The sequence below is a fragment of the Dermochelys coriacea genome, chromosome 2 (genome assembly GCF_009764565.3).
Source record: "Dermochelys coriacea isolate rDerCor1 chromosome 2, rDerCor1.pri.v4, whole genome shotgun sequence".
Classification (NCBI taxonomy): Eukaryota; Metazoa; Chordata; order Testudines; family Dermochelyidae; genus Dermochelys; species Dermochelys coriacea.
Window position 1 is genome coordinate 203,840,894 of NC_050069.1, and position 25,501 is coordinate 203,866,394.

At 38.6% G+C, this 25,501-nt stretch overlaps 1 protein-coding gene across 37 annotated transcripts in view; it reads left to right on the forward strand.

Moving 5' to 3' along the window:
• The window catches only part of SATB1 (SATB homeobox 1), a 109,549-nt gene that overhangs the window by 35,533 nt on the left and 48,515 nt on the right, over positions 1-25,501 (forward strand). For 19 of the 37 annotated variants that reach the window (XM_043509049.1, XM_043509051.1, XM_043509052.1 and 16 more), the window contains 4 exons: positions 10,099-10,210; positions 12,943-12,971; positions 15,842-15,953; positions 19,200-19,654. In XM_043509049.1, coding sequence (XP_043364984.1) covers positions 10,099-10,210; positions 12,943-12,971; positions 15,842-15,953; positions 19,200-19,654 — 708 coding nt within the window. The remainder of the gene's footprint in view (positions 1-10,098; positions 10,211-12,942; positions 12,972-15,841; positions 15,954-19,199; positions 19,655-25,501) is intronic. The other 18 variants (XM_043509065.1, XM_043509071.1, XM_043509076.1 and 15 more) reach the window with 2 other exon arrangements.

Below are 25,501 nucleotides of genomic sequence, written 5' to 3' on the forward strand. Positions count from 1 at the left end.
AACCGGTCCTGCTGCTGGCCACTTCCAGGGTGCAGCATGGTGTCAGAACAGGTAGGCCCTAGCCTGCCTTAGCTGGGCAGCACCGCCAACGGGACTTCTAACGTCCCGGTCGGCGGTGCTGACCAGAGCAAGGCAACCCACTACCTTACATGCCGCTACCCAGTACTGGGTCGTGACCCACGGTTTGAAAAACACTAATCTATATGGCTCAGGTATTTTTAATGGGATACAGAGCCTTTTGCTTCAAGGACAGTAATGCCTGAAAGTTAGAAGAGCAGCTCTGTGTAGCTCAAAAGCTTGTCTCTTTCACCAATAGAAATTGGTCCAATAAAAGCTATTATCTCACCTGCCTTGTCTCTAATATCCTGGGACCAACACAGCTACAACAACACTGCAAATACCAACGCACCAGCATACAGTATCTTAGGTGAAATGAGTACTGCTCTTAGTCTAGTTCTTAGTGGACAGGTGTCAGAGTGACAGAAGCCATCATCATGAATGGCACTCCTGTGACAACCTTTGCAGAGAGGCAAGGGCCTGGCAGAGATGCTGACCATCCCTAATTTTTCATAGTCCCCCTGATTTTTACATAATCTAGGCTTAAATCTCCTAATTTTCCAAGCACGCATGCGCGCACACACTTGTATAAAATGTATGCGTCACTCACAACCATTTGGGTCCAAATAACACAGCAAATAATGCCATGGGGGGGAGAGTGAGAGAGACAGTGTGTTCATCACCATCCCTGCAGCACGTGCACAGACAGCACAGTGATGGTCTGAGAGGAGGCAAGCTGTGACAAATTTGAATGGGTTGGGGCACTGCTGAATTAACTGCCTAAATCACAGGCTGCGTGTTGCACTGTAGCTGCCCCGCGTACACCCTGCTGATCTACGTTAATGTGCTGGAGATACTTAGAGCAAGCCAGGAGGATCCACTTGGGACTATTAAAACACCAACACATAGCATCCTGTTTAGGCAATGAATCCAGCATCGTAAGCCCTACTGCCAATCACTCCAGCTTGCCTCGTATCAGACTCTCACTTTGAAGTCTGCGGGGAAGGCGGTGTCAGTTGAGTGGATGCAACAGAATGATCATCCTGGGAAGGAGGTCCAGGCCTGGAACTGGCCAAGGTAATTGAGGACTGTAAGCAGTATAAGAGGGCACTTCCCTGGGGACAGTCCTCTCCTTCTCCCTGTTTGGGGGTGGGAGTCAGTGGTGCAATGAGGGATGGGGGCCTGAGGACGCAGGCTTCTCTGTCCCTTGGCTAAAGATGAGAAAGATGGCGAGAGGTACTGTTCGGTATGGTTAGAGGAGAGGTACCTCGAAGGGAGGGAGAGGTCCCAGTTTCTGGGTTCAGGGCGAGAAGTCCAAGCAACCTCCCTAATGTTTTTTTGATAAACATCATGAAAAGCCTCAGACCAAGGTTGGTATCTCTGGACTGGACGGGGATGGAGGCTGAACTTTCCTCAAGGTGACTCTTACAAGTAATTAGTTAAGAATATCCATGATATGGCTTGAAGCTTTTCTTGCTATTCCCTATGCTGCTATACCTTTTCTGTGGGTACTTTTAAATAATCTTCAGTCTCTGGTACTTTCCATCTGGCATCTTCTATGAGCATTGGCACGCCGGGGGGGGGGCACAACCATTCACTAAGAAATGCCAGAAAATTCCAGTGTTAAGGCTAACTTCATCCTTAACTTTTGCTGCTGTGGTGCCTCTTTCACAACTTAAGTAGAGGACAAAGAGTCTCCTCTCTAATTAAAATTTCTCAGGGTTTTTCTACCCCCCCCCAGTTTAAATCAGACTCTCAACATTGTTTAGATATTATTTTTGAAGATTTAAAACATGTATAGATGTTTCTGTACATAATAAAACAATTTCCTGACCTGAAAATTTAAGAGAAGGAAAATAGAATTACTGTGAAGAGGTAGAAAGATATTTATACCTGAAACATTATAACTAAGGCTCAAAATATCCTCTCCAGGAGGGAAATTCATGAACTGGGCTAGAAGAATCCGTTTCTTTTCCTGAGTTTACTCACTGACTGATTGGGGATGGCATGTGTCCCTTACCAAATCAATATAGGCTCTGACCTAAGAGGGCCCTGTTAGTACAGCAATGAAGGGACCTACTGTCATGGGGCCCCCACGTGCATCTGCTTCCAGCGCGGGCTAAGGATTCCTATCTTGGAAGGATGTTTTTGTGCAAACTAATGCATGATACTTTGTGCAACCGACTCTCAGAAGATAAATGCTGAGATTCTAGGCAGCTGCCTTTTATTCACCTCTGGCCCCAACACTGCAGAGCCCTAAACTCAGAGGAGGAGGTTCTGTGGATTGCAGGCAGATGATGATGTTTCTGTGCTTCTCCTTCCCATTCTCCATGTACTGGCCAATTCTGGTCTGTACTTGTGTGGTTTTCAGTCTGTACTCACGTGAAGCGTGTCTGCATAATATGGCCTTGAAGTTTTAGGGAAGTGGCAGGAGTAAAACAAGGAACACGGTGCTAATTTCAGAAAAAAGATGCCTTGTATACATTATAAAACTGAACTCTGTTTTATTTCACTTTCCACTGCAATGATGATCTTGACAGAAGCCGTATACAATAACTAGTGTTTAAAGTGTCCTTTATATATATATATATATATATATATATATATATATATATATATATATATATATAATATTTTAGTGCCAGTAAATAATATACTGCTCAGGAATTGCATGTTTATTATAAATGCTTTATTTCATTTCTTAATGCACCACTTAAGACATTTTATGTCTATAGATGTGTCTGAGTGTGAACCCTGATTTTCTTTAACGTACGCTAAAGGGTTATTCCCCAGCTACTCCCAAGTTTTCTTTTAAAACAAGATTTGCAAATAAGACATAAAAGAAAAATTGTATTGGAAACTGGTTGATTGTAGAGTACTATAAGAGTATAAACAACATAAGAGATCCTTTAACATAACATAAGAGAGCCTTTAGTCGCTTTGCTCTCTGGCTTTGGAACTCATTGCCAATTGAAGTAAGGAACGCTGACAGTTGGGACTTTTAAATCTAGACTTAAAAGTTATTTGTGTCTGTTTAGCATTCTTAAAATGATTCTATTAGGAATTGTATGTGCTTCAGTTTTAATTTAACTCGTAATGATTGTAAAGCACCCTGGGATGCTCTCATGAAGGGCGCTACAAATCCAAGATTGTATTGTATTGTGTTGTAATGTATTGTATTACTACATGGCGCTGGAGTTGGACCACGGACAATTCATATAGAAAGCATTTGAATACTTAGCTAAAGATAAGGAGTGGGGGTTGGGACTCTCTTCTTGCTTGTTTTCCCTCCTTTTCTATGTCAGTTATTTTGTTAAACTAAATTAACGTGGCAGTTATTCCCTAAGAAATGCCAGCATAATTTACTGTGAAGGTGCTCAAAATGTAAACCAGATGATAAACTAAAAATAAAAAATGTCCACATTAAGATTTAATTGCACTTCCCTTTCTATATTGTGTTCTTATATAAAACGCATTACTAACAGTATTTTTTATCACTTCCTACCCTTTTAACTGAATTTTGTTAACAATGAAGAAATATATGGTTTCTGATTCATTTAAGTTACTTATGTATATGTCTCAATTTTTTTTTTATATAAAAACATTCTAGCACTGATTAGAGCCAAGCAGTGTGACTTGCTCGTTCTCTTTGCCTGTGCAGGTCAATTACACCTGCCACACTAATGCCTTTCTGGTCCTCATGTTGCTTTTCCTCAGGATGTTGCCAGTGGCAAAGAATTTTTCCAAATTATGTGGTAAACTTGTGTATTGTGAAGTGTCAGTTTAGGAATTAAAATGAAGTTAATTTCTGTCCATTAAAGAGCTCTTATCTGGACAGCCAACCTAAGTCCTCTTTAAAAGGCAAGTGGACAGATGAATCTGACTCATCAGATGTTTCTTTTCTCTTGCTGCACTAACAGTGTCCATTCTGCCCTGACTTCAAGTAGACATGGTTGTTTTTTCTCAGTTTGTGACACATTTTTCTGATTTTTCCCCCCTAAGAAATGCTACCAGCATATAGAAGAAAGGTGCTCTGTATTAACTGCATCCTCTGCTCTTTATGCAGACTTCTGTGATGGTGGTCTAAGTTGTGACAGTCTTGTTTTGAAGAAAAGGAATTGGACTCACAATAATCTTTTACACCTGACAGGAATGAAAGCACAGTGAGACCCACTTCTTGAGTGGCTACACAGAGAGATGAGCACTTCTGGCTTTGACAGACCAAATACTTCGTTCCTTGTCAGATTGACCTCAACTCTGACTTGAATGCTCACTGAGGATTATTTGAGAGGATGAGCGGGAATTTTTTTAAAGGTTCTGAAACCTACAAGCAAACTCTTACAAAGCTTCATTTAAAAAAAAAGTGATGTATAGTTTCCTCTTCACTTCCCACCTTGTCCCCTCAAAATAAATGCTAGGGGAAGGGTGAGGTCTCTGTCTGCTTCCTTGGATGACTTCTCAATGGAAAAATAAGTGTCAAATTCCTTTGATGCCTTGCAGCATTTATCGGAGGACAGGTTTTTCAGTCCTGAGCACAGTAAGTAAACCTCAAACACGTGGCAGCAGCCTGAGACCTGCCTCTCTCCAAATCTTGGAATAAATAAGCTAAAGAAATGTATCTTCCCCAAGGGTGAGAAGACATAAAAGGCTCTCCTCATATATGAGAGTCTAGAGAATACTTAATTCTGACAAGTTCCCTAACTCTAAACATAATATATCCAGAGTCTCAAAACATTACAAGCTTGAGAAGAGTTATTTCTCAGAGTGGAGTAGTGTGCTTTTGTGTGATCTTGATATGACCTAGTTTGCTAAAAAGGATCCATCTCTTTAAAATATTTTGTGGCTCTGAAGGAGATTATCAATAGAAAAAATGGACTCAATGATAAGAAAGGACAGTGAGACTTCTGCTAAGACCCTCACTACTAACATCTGTTCTGGGGCGAGGAGGAATAAATCAATCAATCTCTCTCTCTCAACCTGGCTAGTGCTTGCTATGGAAAAGTATGTCTAGTTAGGATATACTTTTAAAATACTATATCCCTCTCCCAAAACTGTGTGTTCCCATGTATCCAAATATCCTCTAAAAGTAGATGGGCCAAACATGGCTTTGTTCTCAGGTACGTTTTCTGAATGTATTGTAGTGAATTCAAATGTCTTTTTCCAGTACCAGGAACTCCAGAAGTTTTCTGGGGTATATTCCCCATTCTTTGTTCAACAAAAACAAAAGGAGCCACGTGTGATGAAACCCATACCATCAGTTAATGGTATACAAGGAATTAAAAATGTAGATTTTCTTCAGGAAGTAATTGTTGCAGCAGAGCCAAGGGATTTCTTTAAATCAACAGATCATCAATATGCATATCACTATGACAAGCAGTTATCAAAAATCAATGAGATTTGTCTTTAATGTTTACAAAACCGGACAGGATATTGGATCTTTCCAATGTAGCTGGACTTGTTTTTGAAAACTCTCATTGTTAAGGCTAGCATCATGGGGAGTGACCACGTGCAACTTGCTCTACTAGAGAACTGCTTAATGAAATCTTCATTTTATTCATCAAAATCAGTTAGCACTTGATAATGAGCTTTAAACATTTTAGTCTCAGATTCTTTGAAAACTTCAAAAAGGGCTTGATTCCTCTTGTTCAGACCTAGTGCACTTTAGAGTCCACTTTTTGGCAGAAAGGCAGAGTCATTCATCCCATTCTTCCTTAATAGAGCTAAATATACTTGATGAATGGGCATTGTCTGATTTAGGGTCACTATGGATAAACTGAACACTAACTTCTTATGTGGTGCTGTGGAAAAAAGCCTAATATGATTATTGTATGCAGTGCTGTTGTAGCCATGTTGGTTCCAGGACAGTACAGTCAAGGTGAGTGAGGTAGTGTCTTTTATTGGACCTACTTCTGTTGGTGAGAGCAACAAACTTTCAAGCTCGCCCAGAGAAGAGACTTGAAGAAGAGCTCCGGGTAACATTGGAAGCTTGTCCTTCTCACCAGCCTAAGATATTACCTGACACACTTTATCTGTCTGTCATGATCAATAATCAGGTTTATTGTGGGTAGTGACAAAAAAAAATCCAGCCACGAGTGGGGCCCCTATTTTGCTAGGCGCTGTACCAACACAGAATAGCAGATGATCCCTGCCTTCCCAGAGCTTACACTCTAAATTGACAAGACAGACACACAGGGTGGAGAACAGGAAGAGTGTAAGCCACAAGCAGAATCAGCTGTGTGATGGTGGTAAGTGGCATGTTCCACCTTTTTTTCCCTAGGTGGGTTTAGTTAAGAGCGGCTAAGCTAAATGGAAAGAAAGTTGAAAGGAGAGGGGACATGGAAGGGAAGGGTGGGCAGGCGATAGGGCAGTGGGGAAGAGAGTCTGAGGGGAAGATGAGTGAAATTGAGATGGAGACTGAGAGAGGGAGAGTTGGGGGAAATAGCCCATCAGGGCAGGGAAAAGAAAGTTCTGTAGAAACTTCTCTGGATGTCCAAAGGTCCCTGCTTCTGCAGCTGCTTCTACAACTGTTCCTATGGGCTGGAGTCTCTGGCTGGTTCCTCCCCACAGATTTTCTGCAAGGCCATGTGACTGGGAGAAGCAACCAGCTGGGTCTGAGTGCCCCCAGAATATGGGGGAGGGTCTCCCCCTCACAGTTCTGGATCCAAAAAGGTGCTGAAGGGAAAGGGGGTCCCATTTTATACACACACCCAGTGCAGTAGTCCCTGCTTTGACTGCTTGGATGTATCAACAAGCAAGTTACTTACAGGAGTAAGGAGGTAAAGTTACCTTTCATACGATACCAGTTAGACCGCTACTGGAATATTGTGTCTACTTCTGGTGTGCATACTTTTAAAAGGATGTGAAAAATTGGAAATAGTTGAGAGAAGAGCTGCAAAATGGATTGGTGGTCTGGTAAACATTTCTTGGATGAGGTCCTTTAATCTCTTATTGCATCTATTTTAGATTTTTGAAGAGAAAGTTGAGAGGTGACTTAGTCTCTGTAACTTCACAGGGAGAAGATAGGATACTAGAAGGCTTTTTTTTTTCCTAGCCATCAAAGACATAACCATATCCAGTGGCTGAAAGTTGAAGTCAGCAAAGTTCAAACTGGGAAAGCAGACAGATTTTTAACAGTAAGGCTAGTTAACCAGTGGATCAGATTATTAAGAGATGCTGTACATTTTCCATGTCTTGAAGTCTTAATATTAAAATTGGAGGTCTTTCTGAAAGTTAGAAAGAAATATGCTGTAGTTTAACCACAAGTTGCTGGGATAGATTCAGAAATCGCTGAGTGAAATTCTATGAACAGCTTTATGTTGGAAGCCAGATTAGATGATCATAATGGCCCCTTCTGGCTTTTAAAAATCTATTCTATTTACATAGAGTAGATCAAAGAAAGATTTGATCCTGACCACCAAAATGTATTTTGCAAGACCATCATTAATGATACTGAGTCTGACTTCTTGTCTGGACATTGTGCCTTAGGGCTCAGCTTCATGCCAAACAACTGATGCTTTGCCTAGCAGAACAGTGGAACCAGAGAAGAGACTTGCTGAAAAAGCATGTCATAATCCCTAGCAGGAAATATCCCTAATTTGGTGGACAATATTGTGCAACTTTCAGGAGACCCTTTACTGGAACCAAATTGGAGATTACCACAGCAGTGGTCAGGGCTCGTGTGTTCTCAACATCTGTAGAAGGAGAAGTAAATCTTTCTGAGAAAGGAATATATAGTTTGGCTACCAAAGCGGTCTTTAATTAACTAATAGCAAAAGGACTCTCCTTTCTGACAATCATTTGTACCAATAAAACCTTAGCCATGTCATACCTGGAGGGAAAAAAAAACGATGGAACCAGGAATTTGAAATGTCTACTTAGGGAGTCAGAGGTAACCTACTCTCCTAAAATAGAACTGTCACAAGTAAATGCAGTTCATCTAGAAGAGGATAGGAATGGAAAAGAGAATTGGATAAGGCAAAGACTAACGATAAGGAATGCTCAGTTTTTTCAGTGTCTTAACAGAACAGTCTTTGGAGACACCTGATATCAGAGTCTGGAATCCCATGTCTTCTGCTTGTACAAGTGTGTGCTAGCTCTAGCAATAGATATATTCTCAGTACCCTTCACCTGCAGTTTTGTTTGTTCCCTTCTTTTCCTCTTATTCCTGAGAGCACCATGTAGGCAAACAGCAAATTTAATCTTAATTGCTTAACCAAGTTGCCTTTGAGAACCAAGGTTGTTGATCTGAATGGATAGTAGCTCAAGCACCTTTCCCTATCCATATCCTCCCTTTTTTTTTTTTTTTTTTTTTGTGGGTTGCCCTGCTGGAAGCCAGCCCAGAGACTCAAAAGTTTAAGTTACAGTCACTGGAAGGTGCACGCTGAAGTCAAGTATTCAGATGAAGTAATGTAGACTCTACTTCTAAAAACACAAGGCCATTTTCATTCAGTGAGATAAAGCTAGGAACCTGTTTTCTATTGCCACTATTTGTCATTTTCAGACTTTATCCAAGTTGATTTCAGGAAGGGTCTAGTCATCAGCACACTTAAATCTCAAGCCTTTGCTGCTGGAAGCCTTTCTACAGACTTTAGGTAGTGGACAGTAATTTCAAGATTGACTCCTGATCTTTTGGTGTCTCCATTTATGGGTGCTCAACTTGAGACATTTTAAAAGGAAAGGGGTGAATTTCAAAGGATGGGTGCTCACCACTTTTTGAAAATCAGCTTTCTTTAAGGGGCTCAAGTTAGGCACCCAAAAACTAAGACATCAAAAATCATGAAAACAGTTGTGAATGTCCTTTGGATTTCTGCCATTTCCAGTTTCCCCATTTCTTGTGAATTAGCATTTCCTACCTACCCTTTTATTTTGTAATGATTTATTTTATTGTTGAGCCTTTAGACTGTGGATATGAGACTGGTATCTTGGAAAGCAAACTTTTTTTTTCTGCTTTATTTATATCCATCAGGAGAGTGGGAGATTGATTCTCTGTCATGTAAATTTCCAATCTTCACATTACAAGATGACAGAGCAATGCAAGAATCTATAGTTCATTCTTATTTTTCATTCTACACTTCAGATTCTTTTTTTTACCAAAATAAGAGGTTGTGGCAGTCCTCATTATAATGGAGGCAATTTTCAGTTCTCTCTGTACCGAGACAAAGCCTTTAGAGGCAGTGGGAAAGGGGAGGAGCTAGTCTAAATTAAATTACTTATATGATGTAGAAGGTATACGGAGGGCAAGGGTGATATTTTAGTTTTTGGAAAGCCTCATTTTAATCATTTTTAGGACTGTCTTTATGTAATTTTAATTTATATGACCAGCACTTGCTTTACAGATCATCATAGTTCTTATGACCTTGGCAACAGTACAGGGTCAAATCTTCATCCATATGCACTGACAAAGGCACAGACAGTCTTGTCACCATCAGGAATGTATTTCTGTCCATCTAATTTTTTTCTTCAACATATTTATAGTGGGCATGACAAAGCAAATTCCTATGTCACTCATATTTCAAGGTAATAAAGTGTCTTAAAGGGGTGTGTGTGTGTTAACATTTTAACATTCCATGTCCTAAAAACAACTCGTGGTGTCTAGATATTTTGCATTTGTAATTCTGGTTTTAGTTCAAGTGTCAGAGAATTATCTGTATTCGCAAAAAGAAAAGGAGTACTTGTGGCATCTTAGAGACTAACAAATTTATTAGAGCATAAGCTTTCGTGAGCTACAGCTCACTTCATCGGATGCATCCGATGAAGTGAGTTGTAGCTCACGAAAGCTTATGCTCTAATAAATTTGTTAGTCTCTAAGGTGCCACAAGTACTCCTTTTCTTTTTGCGAATACAGACTAACACAGCTGCTACTCTGAAACCTATCTGTATGTCAGTATATCAGGCACCAGATTGCATCTTCCAAGTGCGTGGAATGGCATAATCTCAAATGATGTGTAAACTCTTCGGGCCATGGACTGTCTCTGACTATGTATTTACTTGATTGGGGCCTATATGCACAACTGTAGTTTTAATTAAATAATATTTAAACAGGAGCTTAAAGTAATTTCTGAGATCTCAGTCTGCACTCAGTCTATGTTGTTTGAGATTTCTACCACTATTATTTTATTGATCCGAGCAGCTTCCTTACTGTCCTCCACTGTTGGTGGCTTTTGTTTATGATAAAGTTCCTTTGGGTAAAGTGTATATTCTACATTGAGATATGCACGGTTCGTCCTCTAATTCCTGCCCTCCCCCCCCATCTAGAGCTGTACTCTGTTCTTAAATTCAGCACCATTTAAACTTTTATCTAGGAACTGAAACAGAGATTCACGGTTTGGATATTTGTTAGGGAGATTATAGTGGTGGTAGCAAAGTATCCTGCCTTGCCAAATATCTAGGTATCTAAAGTGATGAGTTTATGGAAGTGAAAATAGATAGAACTCTAAAAGTTTGGTTTAAAAAAAATTGGAGGCCAGCCTTTGACAGATTGTTCTGTAAATGTTCGTTTTATTGAGAATTATAAAAAAGGTGCTTAAAGCTTCTGTGCCATTAATATAATACATTAAAAGGTTACTGTCAAGATTAGTGTTTCAATTCTGAAAATTGACTGTAGGGGTTTATGGGCAGCTCTGTTCATATTCTGCTTGGAAGATAAGACATCTTACTTTCCACTTGACACAATCATTACATTGTTATAAGGCTTTATATTAAGAGCTTGATAAATGGCAAAACATAAATAAAACTCTGTTGAAAAGGGAGAGAATTATACGTGCTCCATTTATGCTAAACCAAATTTAACAGATGCAGATTACATGCAAGACAAGGTTGTGAAAATAGCCAGTGTCAAAACAGTGCAGACTTGAAGTTTAGTGTTCAGTCTGCAGTGTCTGCTATCGCTACAGTACTCTATTTCAAAAGCATACATTCCTTCCTACAGAAAAAATGCAGATTCCTTAGTTGAAATTAATTAGCATTCAGAAACCAGATAGCATGTTTTTGGGTATTCATGGGATCTGTTTGAAAAAATGTTTTTAACTTGTAGAAATGTGTTGCAACACACAGATGGGAAGAAAAAGAAAAAAAATCTCTTTAGCAAGCACTGTGTGTAAAAGGAATATTACATTTTGCACGCTCCTGATTACCCTATATAAACAGTTTTTGACATCTGTCTTTATAGTTTGCGAGGAGAGGAAGACTTTGTTAAAAGAACCATTTTTATACAGCAGTCACCATTTCAGTCTTGCTTTACCTGTATTATGAAAGCAGATGGTCTGCATGTCTTTTGAATATTTATAACTATCAAAAACAATCTCTTGCTATTCACCCTTAGGCTTATGAGGTGTCAGGACTGTTCTGGTTGGGAAAAAATCATCTTGGGTGTTTACAGAAAGAGGATTACATTAAGCTGAAATGACTACATTTTCCAGTTTAATATTTGTCCATCAGCTGTTTAATCGTATTTAGATAATTGTGTAAATAACTTGTTACAGCCCTTGCCCCCTCCACTGATAGAGCTTGAAAGCTTTAAAAACCAATGAACCAGTTTCATAAATGCTTCTCTCCACCCAGCCCCCCCCCTTCCGTTAAACAATCAGAAAGGCCTAAATAAGTTTTGATTATGATACCACTTTGATGGGGAAATTTCATACCAAAAAATCCTTAGTATCTAGCTCAGAGTCCTGTAAGGGAACTGTTGTCTCTGGTACCCTCTACTAAGTCTGTTAGCATGCATTTGTTCTGTGCAAATACTGCATCCCAAATACCCTTTGATGAGGTTTTCTTCTGTGCTTCAGTCTTGTTATGTAAGAGTAATTTTAAGGTTATTATTGGGGAAGTTTTGGGACTGTGGGGCTTAAGTGTTTTTGACTGGGAGCTGAGCAATCACTGATAACAGATTTTGCTGTGGTTGGTTGATTTGGCAGGAAAGCATGAACAGTTTTGGTTTGGATGATTGAATTAACCTGATTAACGTTGTTTTTGTTGTTTTGCAAAAAGGACAATAATACATTTTTAGTCATAACTGACCAGTTTTTTACCTGGTTAGTGAGCAGCCTTATAGGAAACAGTGACGGAATACTTCACAGAAAGTACCTACAGTGGCAGCTGAAATGACCAGAGAGAATCAAACATAAAATTCCTTCTCTTGCCTAGTGAAACGCATCATATATTGGCTTCCAAAATCATAATGTAAAAGGTGGCTGACACTGGCTGCTTTTTTTTTTTTAAAGCAATGGACATATAAAAAACGACTTACTTTCTAGAGAGTGCTTGAAACTTCTTGGAGAGCACCTCATGCCTATTTATCATATCTATGATACTTAACCTTTTGAGGGGATGAGATTCAGTTTTAAAAACTACGTTCTAAGGAAACCTAAGCTGAACTTGAGAACCAATTCTAGCTCTATTCCACCACAATTACGGTAGACCTAATTGTAAACAATGTATCTGTCTGAAAAAGAAAACTCCGGCTGCAACAGATGGTATCCTTCCAGAGTAGTGGGGCTTGGCGGGGGAGGGATAGCTCAGTGATTTGAGCTTTGGCCTGCTAAAGCCAGGGTAGTAAGTTCAATCCTTGAGAGGGCCATTTAGGGATATGGGGCAAAAATTGGGGATTGGTCCTGCTTTGAGCAGGGGGTTGGACTAGATGACCTCCTGAGGTCCCTTCCGAACCTGATATTCTATGATTCTGTGAAGGTGGCACCATTTCAGATCGGCTCTTCATCAGACTCTCAAAACAGAACTGCCACGTACTTGTAGGATGTGTGTGTGGTGTACCTGTGTGTGTGACACTTTGGATCCTAAAGCAACTTGGTCCAAAGGATAAGGTTGTGGGAGGTTCTCTAAGATTTTGAGATCTATGGCCAACTTATACAGTTTATCAATTTTCTTTCACAGAAAGTGTGAAAGCTGTGGCCAGATCATGGGTGAGTACTGTGATGCATTTGAATATGTCTGAGATTCTTTCAGGCTGCACGTTGTGCTAGCTCATCTTCCATGTTCTTGGGAAGCATCTACAGCTATAGGCTGTACATAGGATATATCTGGATAAGGAATTTAAATGGTCCAGTCATGGACCATGAGACAATCAAGTTTAACGCTTGCGGACTGTTTGATCATGGAGGAATACGAGGCACCAACAAAGCGTTTGAGGGCTTTTTGCATGTAGTGTAGCCTGTGGTTGAGAGAGAGAAACCTCCGTATGCCTAAGATCAAGATTCTGGTTCCCTCAAGAATGTTGGGAATATCCTCCAAGTCGGAGAAAGACACCATGAGCTTCTGAAAACAATGGTACAGGCCGATTAAGAATGAAAATAGTGAAGAAAAGATCTGGTGAAGGTACTTGGTGGATTAACAAGATATGAACATTTTACTAGACTTGTAAAACTGTTGCCTTAAGTGAATTAGCAAATGAACCACAGTAGTTTGCATATTTGTGTGAAATGTTCTTGAAGAGCCCACTGTTAGAGGGACTTTCAGACTGGGAATACTTCAGATACAACTACATTGTTCGTGTCTTTCACTGTTTCCCTTGCCAATCTTGCTAATTCTTAGATTGTGGGGTGAAATTGTGGTCCCACTGAAGTCAATGGGAGTTTTACCATTAACTTCAAAGGGACTAGAATTTTACCCATGTTGTTTACACAACTCAGTCTATCAGTTCTTTCTGTTTGGTCCTACCATGAGGTCACACTGCTGAACTGATGATATCCTATTTCTTTGGTAACATCCTGTGATGTCATAAACACAGGATTATAACTTCATTGTGAGATGAAGTTGAATGACATGTAAGTGGAGATGAGGATAGCAAGTCTTAGGCAGACATCTTTAACAGCAGGAGGCACACTGAAAGTATTATTAAATTTATTGTATCATAGCAAAAGAGAGATGAAACGAGATCAGAGATGAGCCAGATTTTCAAAAATTAAAACCTAAATTTCACCTGTAAAATATGCACGTGTACACAACAATAGTTAATTGTGTGGACAAAGTGGGCAGTGCAGTTGCCGATTTTGCATGTACAGAGGCAGGTTTTACATGCACAATAACCAGTTAATTTATTCATATGTATTGCAGATGCGACTCATGATTTTTTTTTATGTTGTCATGTGCAGCAGCTGTCCCCATGGGGAGTGGTCAGATCTGTAAGGGAACCTAAAACCACAATTTTAGTAGTATCAGACATCAATGATATTGACATTGTGCTGGAAATAGAAATTGGATTCAGTTAAGGTTAGTTTTAGATGATTCAGGCTGTAGATAATGATTTGTCAAGATTTCCTTATACTGTTTGTTAGATTTCTAGTTCACTTGAAAAACACTGGGTTAATGTAAAGGAATAGTAAGCACTTAAAGACTATATATTTTTGGTGGTTTATGGAAAAAACGTGAAGATGGCTATAAAGTAGTAATTGTCTGATACATTCGTTACAGGACTTCTATAGTAGGGTTTCCATATTTTGCCTTATTAACATGTCAGCATAACTGTTTTGGGATCTAAGAAATTCACATATTACTGGACAGCATGTTATAAAATGAATGCTTATAATGGACTCCAGTAGAATCAATAATCAAGATAACAGTGTGTGTTAGATCAGGAATAGTTTGTAATAGACAGACTTAGAGGAATATTTACTGCCTTTGTCCCCAAACTGGCTTTGCTAGTGGTTATTACAATTCATATAACAAAGGCCCCATGCTGTACGTTGATTTCACCATAGCACAAATATAATGAAATGTTATATGCAGGCTAGCAAAGGAAACTTAATAATCAGGGCTTTGTCTTCTTGAGAGTCGTGTTCTAAATATGCTGGACAATTCCTTTAGTTATGCTAGTAGTAGATATTTTCCGCATTAAATACTATTGAAATTCATCAGTCTATTGGAATTGCACTCACCGATTTTTTTTTTTGATCACATGTCTTATCACAAAAATATATTGTCTATCTTGGAGTGTAATTTTTAACTTGCAATAGTGCATCAGTATGCAAAACAATCTTGATTGATTTGTGAGACAGCACTTGATTGAGAGGTTTTTATAAATTATTTGGTTAAAATTTGGCACCTCTTTCTATCTATCCAACTTCTTTCTAAAGATATCCTTAAGTTTAATAATTGTAAAATGTCTGGGAATTCTTTAGTGTATTTTATGATTAATCTGCAGTCCTACAATTAAGCACTTAATGGCACAGTACCTAGAGTTGAAGCTGACAATGAGAGTGTTTCTCAAAGTTGTTCCTTATGAACAGTTTGTTTGGTTAAGAAGAGTGCATCCACTCTTGTGCAGCATTGCCTTAAACCACTCTTCTGCAGCCCAGAAGACCTCATTCTGGATTAAATTTCCCCCCATGATTCTCTGGGTTCTGGGCCGCACACAGGTGACATGAAGGGAATGGGCATATCCATAGCAGTGTTGTGTGGACCTAGGATGGGTCAATTTCAATTGAAAGCAGTAGAAGTACTAATAAATGACACTTTCTGAGTTTTTAGGATTTTAATTTTTAATCTGTTGAAACCATACCTCATCTCTAGTGGTCTAAGATTCTTAGAGTTGATAACTTTAGTATTTTCTCAGTGGATTTCTTTTTTGTTCTAATTTACAATGTATTTGTTATATATGATTTTAAGCTTGATTAATGGATTTAAAGAAACTAAAGCTCTGAGCAACAGGATTAAAAATGCAGTATGGTGTTCAGACTCTAAAAATATTATGGTTTCAACAATTGAAATAATTTCTCTTTCTCAATTTGTGCTGCTGTGTGTTACAGATGATTTTCCCCCCCCCCTTTTCATGCAGAGTATGATTTCTTCCATTGTGAACAGCACTTACTATGCAAATGTCTCAGCAGCAAAATGTCAGGAATTTGGAAGGTGGTATAAACATTTCAAGAAGGCAAAAGATATGATGGGTAAGCAAAAAAGTTGTGGTAGTGTTGGCTATATACCATTACACATGTGTCAAGGTCTGTCTTAGTCCTATAAGAAGCTAGAGCTCTTCAAGATGAATGTAGTATGCTTTTTTTTTAATGAGGGTGCGGGGAGTATGTATATAATGAGAGAATTAATTTCAATAAATATTTGTTATTAAACCAGCCAAACTGACTTGGCTTGTCTGACATGCAGGAAATTGGAATAAGATATAAAGTTGTCATTTTGTAAATCTGAAACTTACCACGGCTTAGAATAATTTATTTATTTTCATTTTTTAAAAAGCTTTATGTAGAACTGTGGAAGATTGTGAATTTGTGGATTTTTTTTTTCTAAAATAGTAAAGTTATATTTTAAAGAAACAGTCTGTAGTTACTGTAACAAATTCTAGTCTGGTCTCCATCACTCTCCTCCTACAAGAAACTTATGAATTACATCTTGCTGTAACTTCTGGGGACGCAACTTCAGTCCATTATGACAAGGGCCTTGTTGTAGCTATTGGGACAAGTTTTTGCTGACTACAGTAAGGCTATAGTGTATATGTATATTATAGGATTATAATAAATTAGTTGGTGAAGTATATTAATTCTTTAATGTGTTTATAAATGTCCTTCACGGTTTGTTTTTTAGATCAATTAATATAAATGTGGGCATTTTACATCAGCTTCTACATAATAATTTTCAAACGGTTTTTGGAATGAAGAAAATGGAGTCTAATTTGGTTTGAATTTTGAGTATGTTCTGGCCTTTAGTATTTAAAGCAAAACCATTCATCTACCAAAACGGGTTCCTTGCCTTTTTATAGCTTCAGGCAGTAATGAAGACAATGCATCACTTTTGTGGTAATTGCTTGAATTACTGTTCCAAGTGAATGGCACACTTGGGTTGATCTCTGCTTTCAGTTAGTGAAAACAGAAGGTTGCTTTCCTTAAACTTGTTTGTCACTTCTGTGTAATGTTAACTTCAGCAATGTCAGATTTTTCTGTAAGTTTAGAGCCTAAAACTGTATTGCCCCTCTGAGGTCTGTGTTAAGGCTTGATCCAAAGCCCACTGAGATCTGTGGAAGACTTACACTGATGCCAATGGGCCTGATCCTTGTGCCAATTTCCCCACTGCACAGAAGGGGGTTTAGCCATCTCCACAGAGTATGCAAGCCAGGGGTAATGGGAATACAGCCATGAAGTCCACACTACATCTCCTCAAAAATCCTAGTAGCTGGTGAAACTAGAGAGGGGCTCCATGATGACAGTAAGCTGTGGGTCCTCTCCAGAGTTTGGAGGCATGGGGCTTCTTTGTAGAAGAACCCCTGTCTTTCCTGCGCGCTTGACAGGACAGTGTGAAGGGAATCTGTGTGAGGGAATCCATGGACAGATTTCTTTCTACAGACTCCCCTCTGGCAGGAGGGTGATCTGCTGAATAATTAATGAGGAATATTAATTACTGTGAAAATCTTATGTTTTTCTCCCTTCTCATAAACTGGGATTTGTTCTTTACACTATTTTTTTGCCCTTTTAGAAATATTGCCAGTAAATGAAACAAATTTTGAACAAAGATCTATTCCAAATAAATCTGGTTTAAAGGAGCCCTGTCAGACCAAAGGTGGCCAAAAGTTTGATGCGGGCAAGGGGCCTCTTAATAAAATCTAAAGGAGTTTTAATATAACCTGGACTGTTCCAGTGCTACGTATGCACTCTGCCAGCTGTAAGGGAGTCTAAATTGTCTACAGAGGCACTGGAAGTTAGAATAAAAGGTGTGATTAGTTCAGAGGGAGTGTCTGGGGAAGGTGCCAGTAAAAAAAAAAAAAAAGTTTAGCTGTGCTTCAAGCACTGAAACAATGATACATGGGAGGCTATAAGATAAAGCAGCCTGTCCTCCTTCCCTACCCCAGTCTCTCTCACATCCAGATCCTTGAGCATGGCTGAAGAGTAGCTCAGGAATGAGAAAGGTAAAGGTGGCCTTTGTCCACTCCTGATGCTGCATGCCAGTACAGTCCAACAGCATAATTTAACATAAATTATTCTGGTTTCTAACAGGCCATAGGATTGATACAGCAATGAGGAATTAACAGGGTACAGGGATGTCTAGATTGTTTGTCCTTCTTCATCCCATCTGGGAACTGTAGCTATAGTAGGGAAAATTCTGCAGGAGTTAAAGTTCATGGGTGCAACACAAGCAACCAGTGGGTCCATATGCCAGAGTGAGGCTGCTTCCCAGTAACAGCCACTACTAGGCTTTGCATGTCTGCACCGAGAGTTGTGCGCACACCTGCATATGGAGGAGCCACCCTGAATTCCTTTAGAGGTGGGTAGCACTGCTCACCATTCCCTCTTCTGTACTTCATCTCTTCCCTTTATCTAGTTTTTGCTTCCTGATTTTTTGGGCCCTTGGTTATTGACAATGTGTTAGACCAGGAGTGGGGAACCTTTTCTTCTATCACGGGCTGTTGACCCACAGAAAAAATCAATCGCAGGCCACGCACAAGTAAAAAGCAACTTAATTTACAGGTTTCAGAGTTGCATCTGATGGAGTGAGCTGTAGCTCACAAAAGCTTATGCTCAAATAAATTTGTTAGTCTCTAAGGTGCCACAAGTACTCCTTTTCTTTTTAATGTACAGGGTTATTTTAGAGAAATGTAAAATGTTCAACTCATCTGTTCCCGGCGGGGTGGGGCGAGCCGGCGCTTCCCACCCTGCAGGGGGCGGGGCGAGCTGGATGAAATTAAGCAACTGGCCACATCCAACCTGCAGGCCAGGGTAGGTTCCCCACCCTTTCTTTAGACCCATATGACAGTGCATCCTCACTGCAAACATGGTTTTTGTTGTTGTTGTTTGTTTGTTTTTTAATTTGGTGGCTTTTACGTTCCCCTTGTCTATACCTTCAGGAAAGGATCCTCCTTTGCCATACTTAGACCAGATGAGACAAGGTTTTACTGAACCTCCACTAATTCATTCTAGACACTGTCTGTGTGTTCCATGCATGTGTGTTCGTTTTTCTTTTTAATTCACTGCACCATCCTTTGAAAGCCAGAAATGTAAGGTTACACAGGAATAGTGTTGCTATTAAACTTCTTATGAGACTTACAATACAGTAAGCCAGAACCTAAATTAAGAGGCCTTCTTCTAAAGAGAGTTTTATTATAGCAAGTCTTCTGAAGAGCATCAAGTATACTATTTTCAGTTAATTTATACTGGTATTTTGTCTAACTTAATGTTTCTTTTCCACTCTAGTTGAAATGGATAGTCTTTCTGAACTATCCCAACAAGGTGCCAACCATGTCAACTTCGGTCAGCAACCAGTCCCAGGGAACACAGCTGAACAGCCTCCATCCCCTGTTCAGCTTTCTCATAGCAGTCAGCCATCTGTTCGGACCCCACTCCCAAACCTGCACCCTGGACTTGTATCAACTCCTATTAGCCCTCAGTTGGTAAATCAGCAGCTGGTAATGGCCCAGTTGCTGAACCAGCAGTATGCAGTGAACAGACTTCTAGCCCAGCAGTCCTTAAACCAACAGTACTTGAACCACCCTCCTCCCGTCAGTAGATCCATGAACAAGCCGTTGGAGCAGCAGGTGTCAACCAACACAGAGGTGTCTTCCGAAATCTACCAGTGGGTGCGTGATGAATTGAAACGAGCAGGAATTTCACAGGCAGTATTTGCACGTGTGGCTTTTAACAGAACTCAGGTCAGACTTGTTTGTTTGTTTGTTTTAATGCAAAATTCTGTTCTTTTCAGTATTTGCCATCATTTCCATCTCTCACCTTGTTCATTTCCTCCCCACTTTCCTCCTATGAAAGAGCCATCAGTACTGCATGTGCTAGTACATCTGTGTCTAAGTTGATGTGGTAGATAAACGTTAAGTTATCCACAGTGTGTGGAAATTCTCACCATTCTTAAACAGCTTTTATTTTTCCTCTCTTGTTCTAGCTGCTATTCTTGGATGTGTAGTAATTTCCAAAAAGGAGAGAAACCTCACAGCTCTACCCAGAGCCAAGCTCAAAGCCACTCACCGAATCCCTTTCTATGTTGTAAAGATGCAGCTGTGTAATTAATGCTGTCTCTGTTTCGCATCATGCATATGTGTATGCTGAAAAAACTAACTGCAACACACTGCAGACTGTGCTGCTCCATATCCCAAATGTATTCTCAAACTCTGTTTTATCATTAGCTATACTTAGCCTCCACAGCACCCAACTGGCTGTTACTATTTTCTTTTCCTGATCAGATTTGTTCTGAGACTACTACCAAATTTTTAAACACACCTCGACTAAAAGATATAGAATTTTTTATTCTATATCAATTTGGCTTTTAATTTTTAGATCTCCTACTTTTTCCATGTGTCTACTTTTAAAATTAAATTTCATATTAAAACATTAATTTTTCTGAGTACCAGTGTTCAGACCAAAGTGTATACTGCAGCTGTCAAATGCAGTAAAAACTTTAGCTCTAGCAAAGCTGATGCAACATTAATGTGTTAGCTTTTTACACTTGATTTAGAAGCTAATGCTGCTATAACTTCTTCTACAGGATTTTAACTTAATGCCATGCCACATGAAATTTAATGAAGACGCACTATGAAAGAAATGACAATATATCTAATAAGCATAAAAAAACAAATTTTAATTTTTCCAGGGTAAAATATTATTCTTAAGAAAAAAAACTGGCTTGGAATTTTGAAAATTTAAAACTTAGTGGGAAGGTATCTGACCAGTGTGTAATTTAACAATTATGTTCTGAGTAAAGTACATTTCTTGAAACTTTTTTGATTTAACTTTCCTTGTATAATTTAAGAAAGAAAAAGAAAGTACACTTTAAATTCACTAATATATTAGGTTTATATCAATGCACCATTTCCCACCATTATAAATTAGGAAAAGGAACTCCTTTAGCTGAGATAAAATATAGTTTGTGTTGTATGTTGTGATTTCTGTATAAGGTTGTAGTTTTTCTGAAACATGAATCCTTAGATCCTTAGCAGTAGTTGAGGTTTTTAGGATTGGGTCTTTTACACATTATTTCAGTGGGACTAGTGTATCTGAGTAGGATCAGGCTATATGTCAGTTGAGGTATGTGAATAAATATGCATGTATGGGTTTTGGTTGTGCTTTTACTTAACACGCTTGCAGTATTTAACATTTCTGATTATTGGCACTATTTCCGATTGAAATAAATAGCTTCAAGTTATGATGGCCTGGGGCTGCCATCTTGCCTACAAGTAAATCTGAGCAAATAATTCAGAGAATAATTTATTTAGTAGTTTTTGCATCTTTCTGTTTGAATTGTGCATGAGCAGCTTGAGACCTCCACCCCTCAAAAATAGTTTATTTGTGTTTCCAAAATTTGCTAGCTAATTTTTGCACACAATTTTTAGTCTGTAGATTGTATACAAATGCATTCTTAGTATTTGATATTTGAAATTCAAATTGGAATTGGTTAATTTTGATTGAACACCTAGCTCATATAGTACAGTATATTTTTATTTTGTGATTGGATTTGCGTAATCTTAGAATTAGGTTTTCAGTGCAAATACTCACACAAATTAGGAATTTGTTTAAAATTTACTGTTTCCAGGAATATTGTTGCCAATAAACTCCATTAGGATATACTCAAAAAATGGTCCAAAATGGGAGAAAACACCAACAAAGTGAACTTGTTTTAAAAAATCAAATGAGAAGAGGTGGAATCTTCCCCCCCCCTCACCCCCCAAAAAATTCATCTAGCTTTGCTTGAGTGAACAAACAGTAATTGCCCTTGGAATCTTACAAATTGCCTTAGCTAATTAATTAAATACTTGCCGTTATGTTACCTGTGTATTTACAATATTGCGTGGTATTGGATATAGAAAAGGTAGGGAACAAGATAGAAATAATGCAGATGCTGAGGGAACCTTAGACCCAAATCTTGCAGAGAGATACGCAAGCCTTACCTTGTGCCCCTGCAAAGCTCAATTGAAGTTAATGGTTCTTCACACATACACACAGTTTGCAAGATTGGGGCCTTAGCTTGTTATCTTAGGTAAAAAAGACAAGTTTAAGGGTTGCTGCTGCATTTAAGGTCTACATTGTATATATAAACCCGTATTTTATAGATAAGCATATTTATTTTTAATCGGTGTGTTCAGAATATATCTCCTTTAACCAGACTTAGGGGAAGAACTTTGATGCATTACATCTTTCAGAGGTTATTTCTGAATACAGTGTATGTACATGTAATAGTTATTTTTATTTTTCAATAGTGCAAAGTGAAAATGTTTGTTTAAATCCGGCTACTAAATTCTGAGTTAAAAACTAACCCAGGCTTAACTGTGACATGTTTAAAAACTGTCATAGGTATATTTTGAGCCTTTCTCTGAAACAGTGCAGGGACCATATTATGCCATCAGTTTTTAAGTAGAAGACTTCACCAAAATCAGTTAGGAGTTCTGTGTAAAAACTGATGGTCTGATATGGCCCCAGATGAGAGAAGAAACTTGATTTTCAGTATAGAAGTTAAAGGAAATGACACATACACTGAGAGTAATGTAGCATAACAGTCTGGTGTTCAAGATGGGCTTCAGTTTTGGTTAAACATGCTGATGTAGGTGTTAGCACTTCTTATCTTACAGACTTTAATTCTGTCAGTATTACATTGTGATACTGGGTATAAATATGCTTTAGGAAAGAAGAAATTCCTAATTACTTGAATGGTTGGTCAACACTTGGCTCCATTTTTCTGGGGATTTTTCTTTCAGGAAAAAATTCTTCTTAGATTAGAACTGCTTGTGCTAGGTCCCAGTCCATAGGAGAGAGGAATTTGGTAAAATTACATCTGCTAGGTTTTTTTAAACTATCTATCTGAACATTATTTTTAAAATATAGTGTTGCGGTTTTTTGACATACAGAAATTGACAAGATGCTTTTAATTTTCTTTTGGATAATCAACTTTTTCAAACTTCAGTATTGGTACATATGTAGTTCTCAGTTAGGAATACATGTTTGGCCAAGTGTAAAAAGAGAATAGCTGAGAAAGCTATAACGGAGTGAAAATTGGCATACTTTGCATATGTAGTTCATCATTTGCCTTTCTGATTTAAAGTAGTGTAGGAGAGTGGAACCCCCAGTTTGTTGCTGAACGTTCCCAATTGTCCTCTAAGGTGGGCTTCAGTGCACAGTGAGCCTAAGGTTCTAGTGATTTTGCTGCTAGGAACCCCTGTGAAGGGAATGTGAAAAGAAGCGGTTGCCATTCTAGCCCAGTGGCTGAGAGAGACGTAGATTACATCCCCTTGGCCCCTCTTTGTGATGCCCCATGCTAAGTTCATTTAGCCAAAATTTGTGTGAATTTCACCCCAAATGTGGCTATCCAGATATATGCACATGGATAGCCACACTAAAATAAACCAAGCTGTGTTTCAGTTATGAGCTGTAAATGAATGAATAGATTGTATTCAGACTTTTTTTCATCTAAATTCAATGCATCATGCTGATAACACACATCTGTATAGTGAGAATATCCCACTGAAATACATAGGCAGAGTCCAGTCCCTCACTGGGCACAGATGAGGAGGGTGAGATGAAGAGGAGCCAGCCAGTTGTGGTTCCCTGAACCTTGCAAGGGTAGAGTACTTTAGAGACGTCTCGGATCTATAACAGTCAAGGGGCTGCATACTTGCTAGAGGTTGCTGGAGTGCAGTGCACTTTGGCCATACCCTTTATGTTGGGGGGGCAAGGAGAAGGAATGGCATAGGGTAGCTGCACAGATGTTACACCATGTGTATATGGATGGGAGGCTGTCTGCCCTGCTTTTTCCTTTTGAAAAGTGTATCCACCCAGAGCCAATCACATGTAGTTGATGTGAAGAGTAGTGCACAATCATTTCAATAGTCTTATTTAAAATATACTGTAGAAAATGCAGATTTGCAGTGCTATACACACACAAGTTGATCAAGTCAAAGGTTAGGTTCCCATAAACAAGCCTGACACATTTCGCTTTAAGGTATAGGTTGAACCATGTATATAGTACAGCAATCAGTACTATATACATTTCAAGCAAGAAGCTATTAGTCATGCTTATGGTTCAAACCATAACTTTAGATTGCCTTTTTGTTTGTTTACACTTTACCATAACATAAACTCTGGTTTTGTTGTACCAAGGTGACGGCAAAGCACATTGTTCTCACCTACAAAAGCTCTTTGCCTAAAGAGAGCCTTGGTTTGCTGCTTTTGCTATGTCTGAATGTAGATTGTCACTTTCTGTTCAGAAAAAGAAAATATTTTTTGATTTCTGAACATATCTGAATGTTTTTGATGGATACCGTCTCTTACTCCCCTCCATTCAATCCATGTATATTTTGTTTAAAATATCACTTTTATTGTGCCATTCATTCCTTTTTAGTTTTTAAATGATAGAGTACAACCAAAAATATGTGAAAGTTTATGGATATTTAAGACTATGCACCTACTAATTCTGGGCAATTACTGTTTTTAAAGGAAAAACATTTAGGTGCAGTAAAGTGCAGATTGTCATTTTAAAAGAAAATCTGAAGTTTACACCAATCACCTTGCTAGGCTTTTTTTCCTTTTTTCCTTTTGGCTTTGGTACACTTTATTTTCCAGTAAAATGAAGAATGAAGATGGATTATTCAAAATTGATAACAGTAATGGACCATCATGTAATGTTTTATTGAATTTGAGTTCTGTAAATTATATGGTGGAGGAAAATTTGCCTGCTTAAGTATAACCGAAATTGCCACTATGTTCGTATAATTCTTCATAGTGTAATTTAAGAAAAAGCGCACTATCCATATCACTATTGAGTAAAAGGTAAAAAAGGTGCTATTACACTATCATGATAGCTCTCCTCTTGCTACTAAGCGACATAGATAAATGTGTCTGCTTATAACTTACTTGGCAGGAATCCAAACTTGTGGGTGGAGCTTGCAAATAATCTTCCACCTGGACATGTGATTTAAGCACCATGTAATGGAAACAGATAGCACTCAAGGATGTTCTGCATATTTTGGGGAGGTTTCAACAAATCACATTTTTCTTCTGGGAGCTTTGAAGTTCCATAAGGCTGATAAAATCTATTTGAATCAGTGATTACGTTCAAAGAGGAGACGAACTGGGGGCCAGACAGGCAATGTTTTTGTTCATATTGGCAGACACTTTCATTTATCTCCCATTTTAAAGAATTCATAATTAGCTTTGAAAGCACTGATAATATTTATTGAACATTTTTGTGCAATTACTAATGAATTATACTTGTGATGACTTGTAAACTTCTTTTTAAAATGAGGCTTGGTGGTGTCTTAAGAAAATTCATTTCCACTGGAGGGGGAAATGGGACTTTCAGGCTGACAGATTGAAGCTGAACATGCAAAACTGCATTTATACTTCAGGCTGCATGAAGACTAATGTCAGGAGAGCACACTACAAATTGTATCTTGGCAAATCACTGTAAATCTGGTTATAAGTGGATGGTAAATCTGTCAGTGTCCGACAGGGTGCTAGGTTTGATGTACAGTATGCTCATTGGGCTTTACCTGTTTATATTT